This window comes from Nicotiana attenuata, chromosome 2 (genome assembly GCF_001879085.1).
Source record: "Nicotiana attenuata strain UT chromosome 2, NIATTr2, whole genome shotgun sequence".
NCBI classification, from domain to species: Eukaryota; Viridiplantae; Streptophyta; class Magnoliopsida; order Solanales; family Solanaceae; genus Nicotiana; species Nicotiana attenuata.
This window is the reverse complement of record NC_031990.1, coordinates 86450249-86456265: the sequence shown is the minus strand read 5'-3', so window position 1 is coordinate 86456265 and position 6017 is coordinate 86450249. Positions and strand designations below refer to the sequence as shown.

The window sequence follows — 6017 nt, the reverse complement described above, 5'->3', positions numbered from 1 at the left end:
TTTCTCATGCTCACCTTTTTTTTTTCTTTTACCTAAGGTTTGGCCCCAAGGAAAGAATCCTCTAGAGAGCGAAAGAGAGATTTGTTGAGGAAAGGAAAAATGGATAGGTACCAGAAGGTGGAGAAGGCAAGGAGGGCAGAGGAATCCATAAAGGAAAATGAGATCAGAGTCACTGCTCAAGGTCTTATTCGTAATTACATTAGCTATGCCACCACTCTTCTTCAGGTACTTCTGTTTTTGCTTAATTTCTTCCATTTGTTGCTTGTTTTGAGTGTATTTTCATGTCGGGTTTTGTAAAGATTTCAACTTTATGATGTTTTCTTTTTGCTATGTTTGTGTGATTGAAATATGAGTGTATTTTCATGTGGGGTTTTGTAAAGATTTCAACTTTATGATGTTTTGTTTCTGCTATGTTTGTGTAACTGAATTTGAGCTTAGTTTCATGTGGGGTTTTGTGAAGATTTTAAATTTATGATGTTTTCTTTCAGATTTTGTGGCTTTTGGAGTGTTGAAGTATTTTCAACATTTGAGTTTGTAGTATTTTTCCTATCTTGTAAAGTTTCTATTTTATTACTCTTTTTTCCTTTTTGCTTAATTGTTTTTCCATTTGTAGCTTGATTTGAGTGTGTTTTCTTCTGGGATTTTAGAAAGATTTCAACTATATGATGTTTTGGTTCAGTTTTTGTGGCTGTTGAAATATTTTCAAATTTGAGTTTGTAGTATTTTCCATATCTTGTAAAGTTTCTATTGTTTTTGGTCCCTTTTTTTTGTCCTTTTTACAAGTGTGGTGAAGAAGATAGAAGAAACTTTTTTTCCCTATATTTATGTTTAATTATTTGAGCCTAGTTTCATACCGAGATTAGGAAAAGTTTCAAATTGATGTTGGGTTTTAGTTTCTTCTTTTATTCTTGGTAGCATTTCAGTGTTGAGTTTGTCTTGATAATTAGGGAAGATCAGTCCCAAATGGTTAGAGATGGATTTTCTATTAGTTTGTAGTCGTTTCCAAGTCTCTGCTCTAGCGCTTTAGCTGTGAAAAAAGAGAAATAAACTGCTTTTTGTCATTATTATGTCCATTTAAGAAGGCGTGGAACGGATGTGGTGAAGAACGCACAATAAAGAGACTTCATTTATTAAAAAAATGAGGACTGGTGTTCCATCGATTTATAATAGTGAAGCTGAATATTGCCCCCAGAGCGCATTGCGTGAAACCTGCTGCTGATAAAAGTTTGGTATATAAGTGGAGTAGGGTGGAGGGGCAGGCCCATTTTCCAATTTTTTAAGAAGTTTCAAGTAGTGAAGCTGAATATTAAAGAGCCCATTTAATGAATATTTTTCTTTTAATTATGTATTGTTCTTAGTATTCGTAAACTCCAGTGGGTTTAAGCATTAGATCATTGAAAAGATGGCTCCATGAAATTATATTGTTAAATAAGTGTAAGAAAAAAATATGGTGAAAGTTGAATTGAAGAGTCTAAAGTTGCATTCTAATTCATCTTACCTAAGTTTGTTAGTTCTGAATTTGGCATATGGAATTTCTAGGTTACAATATTTTAAATTTGAAGGACTAGACTTCTCTGACGGTCTAACTTCAAATACAGTAGCTACCGAGATTCCAGTTAATAATAAAAAAGGACTACTTTCTATAGGTCATTGAGCTCTAAAATGATGTATAAGAAGAATGTGCAGACTTGATACTTCTAAATGAATCGTAAAAACAATCATGACCAATTGGAATAGTCAAAATCACCACCCGATGTGGGGCATGTCATGCGGTTCCTATGTTTTACTACGAGTAACTGGGGGAAATACTATAGAAAGTTATTAGGCCTTGAGGCAGGTGATTTGGAATTCCACACTCTGATTTTCATCAAACAAGTTTTTTTTCGTGTGGCTATGTGGTTTCTCAATTGCACGTCAGCATATCTCTAATGCTACGTTTGGGCACGTGTTACATAAATTAACCTGAATAATCTTTTTCTGAGCTTGATCCCCTTGTGAACTTGTTTACTCACACAGATGCTGGTCAAGTAAATTAAATCTTGGCTTGTCAGGGTATTCTCCCTATCCAACTTAGGAGAGAAACTACTCATAATCAATATCTACTTGGAGGCTGCTAAAAATGGCATTTCTTCATTTATTTGCATTTGCATCAACTGTAATCTATGTGGCTATGTCTTTTTCTGAAAACGATGTCAATGAAGGGAAGGGAAAGCTCTAGCTAGACATGTATTATTTTTGTCAAACTTTTCAGTTGGTGACTTTACATTGCCTCCTTGTGCAATTTTCTTGTTATACATTGTTGCTTTCTTATTTTTCCTTTTTTTTTGGTCAAATTAAAATGCTACTGAAAATTATTTGCCTTAACTCAATGTTATTGGTATGTATATGTTATTCTGCATTGCATGATATTCATTGATATATCTCTACTGTCATGTTCAGGACCAACGAACAGAGGAAATTGTTTTGAAGGCAATGGGACAGGCTATCAGTAAAACAGTTGCCATTGCAGAGATTATAAAGGTATTGTCAGCGGGATGCCATTTTAATTTGCTAAGTACAGGATTGACAGCTGATTTTATTTGCACGATTTGTATCTGTAAAACAGAAGAGAATTCCCGGGTTGTATCAAGATACATCTATAAGCTCAACTACCATAACTGATGCATATGAGCCCATTGAAGAGGGTCTACAACCGTAAGTTCATGTTATTCTTGTTTCTTGTTCCTTCTTGTATGTGCTTCAGTTACAGACAGTTGATTATTCTCTTATGTATGCTTGAGTAGCTTGGAGATGACTCGCCAGGTCTCCCTGATCACAATTACTTTGTCGACTGTTGAGTTGGATAAAAGCTCTCCCGGGTAAGCTTTACAAACATTGTATCTTTGTTTTGGAGGGCTCCTTCCCTCCATTTTTCTGAGGAAAAGATTTTGAATACACTTTATATGTTCTCTAACTTGGGGTGAATGCTGCATATCTAGCTACCAAGCCCCATCTGATTTTGACCCATCAAAAGCAGACAACCAACAACTACAGCAAGCAAAACAAGTGTATGTTCCTTCAGATGGTAATCAAGGTAAACACCGTTAATGTATGAGTTGGATTACATATTACCCGTAATTTTGCTGCTTGTTTTCCTTTTTTCCCCTTGAGATTTCTCATGTGGATAATTGGCATTGCGCCATTCAGCAATTAGTTTTCCAAGCACAAATCCTGTCCATAGTAATTGTGAAGTTTATCATTTATGTTTCATGATTGGATTGGAGCTATGTTTCATCATTACATTGCAACCAATATTTTGCAACTATTTTATTGTTATTATTTTTTTCTTACAAAACATGATATTCAGATTCATATGGTGTCTGTGGTAGAGGTCGAGGTAGGGGCAGAGGCAGAGGGCGAGGAAGGGGACGTGGCTGGGGTGGTTATGGAAACTACTACCAAGGTATTGATTGATTCGTATATGTTTTATAAATAACTGATTTCATTTTCTGTTTTTTTTAATTACATAGGGGCTAGGGAATGGGAAGGGGAAGGAGGATGATGATTCGAATCCACACCAATTGTGTGGGAGACTCATGTCGGTTCCACTAGGATGTTAGCTTTGTCTATTCTGTATTTACTTTATCTTTGAGGTTAGGTTTCTTCCTCTGGCCTGCGTTCTAACTAATACATGCTATTAGCAGATGATGGCGGATATTATAATCCAGGTCGAGGTGGTGGATTTGCAGATAATGGTGGAAATTATAATCCAGGTCGAGGTGGCGGTAGAGGTAGAGGTTGGGGATACCGTGGTAAGTTCTAATTCAATGCCGCCATAATATCGCAATGCTTATATATCGAGACTAAGAAGATAATATGACTTGCATGATACGTGGTACTAGAAGATAAAAATAGTTATCATAGAGTTCGAAGTTGTTTTACAAAGAAATCACATTTGTCGCCTACATTGGGGTGGAGGAAAAATTTAGAAAAATTACCCGGCACAGATCTCTAGGTTTTCTTGTCTTCTTTTTCATGTTACAAAAAGTTTTTGTATAGATTTGGTTGATGGCACAAGTAAAATGGCAGCCCGGTGCACTAAGCTTCCGCTATGTGCAGGGTCCGGGGAAGGGCCGGACCACAAGGCTCTATTGTACGCAGCCTTATCCTGTATTTCTGCAAGCCGTTGTTTCCACGGCTCGAACCTGTAACCTCCTGGTCACATGACAACAACTTTACCAGTTACGCCACGCCAGGGCTCCCTTTTATTTTGAACATTCTTTTGGATAAGTGGCATCTTTTGTTTAGAACTTGGCTGCTAATGCTAAAAGCTAAAAGCTAGTGAATTTTTCTCTTTCTAGTCGAGGCCAACACGAATGTAATGGCTTTCTGTCTATTTTTTATCTCTATCTTTTGTCAGCAAGTGTTTTTACTCCTAGTTGCAGAAACAACACATTACCTGTACAGCTGTACTTCTAATTAAAAAAAAGGGCATCTCGGTGCACAAAGCATCCCCCATTTAAGCAGGGTCCGCGGAAGAGCTGCACCCTAAGGGGTGTGATGTAGACAACCGACCTTAATGCAAGCATTACCTATACTTCTAATTAAAAAGAGAATAAGCTAAGTACTCGAACGAATGAAACTTTATGTCTTACATCTCTTTACTTTTGACCTTTTGGTTGCTTTTCAACAGGCACGGGATACGGAAGGGGCAGAGGTGGAGGCTGGGGTGGTGGCAGAGGTTATAGTCGTGGACAAGGCCGAATGGGCGGTCGGGGAAGGGGTGGTGGAAACCAATCTGTTTGAGCTTAAATCTATAGCTTGATATTGCAGAAGCTCTGGTATAGTATGAAACTTTTTGGGTGAATTTTCATGCAGTTTTGTTGATGTTACTTGGCAAAGGTTTTGTTGTTTGGTGGTTTCTTTTGCTTTAGTTGGAGAGCCATTTGTTGGCTCTTATATTCCCCATGATTCATTTTGTTCTTTTGGTGATGCCCTGTAATAAGTTTTCATTTTTCAGTGTATATAGACTATTTACTTCACTTTCCCCTCATATTAATACTACATTTAAATCTTTATGTTTAAAATATCAATATTATCAAATTCGTTGATTTAGGCTAATAATTAGTCTCTTCTCACCTCTAATATTCATCTAGAATAAAATGTAGCGCAAAAATATAGATAAAAGAACTCTTTCCTTTAAATTGAATGCCTTATGTTTAAAATTCAGTATGTTAAAAATAATGTTAACCTCTAGTACATGCGGCATTTACATGAAACTGACTTTTTCTTCATTGTATACTTACTTCGTTCACTTTTACTTGTTCACTTTTACTTGTTCACTTTGGACTTTCTACGGCTTTTAAAAATAATAGTTGTAGTATGTATTTTACCGTATAGCCCCTGATAATAATAGCATTTCAAAAAGTTCTCATTTACGAGTTCTCATTTACCAATCTACTCTAGAGTGAGAAACTCCAACATCTATCTAAAAATCCTCTAATCTTTCAAACCACATTCACATCCCTCATCTAATATGGATACAGATGCAGAAATGGCATTAATTTCACCCCAACCACCGGATATTACCGACGATTGCATTGCCCGATTGTTTAGTAATTCACAAGCCTCTTTTAAGGATAAATTAATTAGGGGAGGGGAAGGGAAGGGACGGATATCATTTCTGATCTCACCACATCCATAGTCAACACCTTTGGTATCTCTCCCCCCATTGATACCCATTGAATTAACCTCTGAAGAAAAGAAAATTTTTCTTTCACAGGAGGATAAAAATCGGATGTACATGCCTTGGAGACACTCCATCATAATTAAGTTACAAGGGAAAAGAATACTCCATCAAATCCTTAGGGAAAAAGTCCAGGAGCTTTGAAAAGTGTCTGAAAATTTTTCCCTAATTGATTTAGGATCAGATTACTTCATTGCTAAATTTCAAAACCAAGAAAGCATGATCTCAGTTCTACAAAATGGTCTGTGATTTATCTTTGGCCATATTCTTTCATGTCAAAGGTGGGAACCAA

At 36.5% G+C, this 6017-nt stretch overlaps 1 protein-coding gene across 2 annotated transcripts; it reads left to right on the top strand.

The window, feature by feature from the left end:
• On the top strand, nt 1-5043 carry LOC109214265 (RNA-binding protein FUS-like). 2 transcript variants are annotated; one of them, XM_019378170.1, is made up of 8 exons: nt 1-225; nt 2440-2520; nt 2606-2694; nt 2784-2858; nt 2979-3073; nt 3371-3442; nt 3684-3791; nt 4673-5043. In XM_019378170.1, exons 1-8 carry the CDS (start codon nt 100-102, stop codon nt 4783-4785), a joined length of 759 nt encoding a protein of 252 aa, XP_019233715.1. In that variant the 5' UTR covers nt 1-99; the 3' UTR covers nt 4786-5043. The 2 variants fall into 2 exon arrangements, with proteins under 2 accessions (XP_019233715.1, XP_019233709.1); XM_019378164.1 differs by having other exon boundaries at nt 2-225; nt 3347-3442.

Excerpts from the sequence above, each read along its gene's own strand:
- LOC109214265 (XM_019378164.1), top strand. The coding sequence starts at position 100 with ATGGATAGGTACCAGAAGGTGGAGAAGGCAAGGAGGGCAGAGGAATCC. Across the intron at positions 2,521-2,605 it reads CCATTGCAGAGATTATAAAG|AAGAGAATTCCCGGGTTGTA; the intron begins GTATTGTCAGCG and ends TCTGTAAAACAG. Across the intron at positions 3,792-4,672 it reads TAGAGGTTGGGGATACCGTG|GCACGGGATACGGAAGGGGC; the intron begins GTAAGTTCTAAT and ends GCTTTTCAACAG.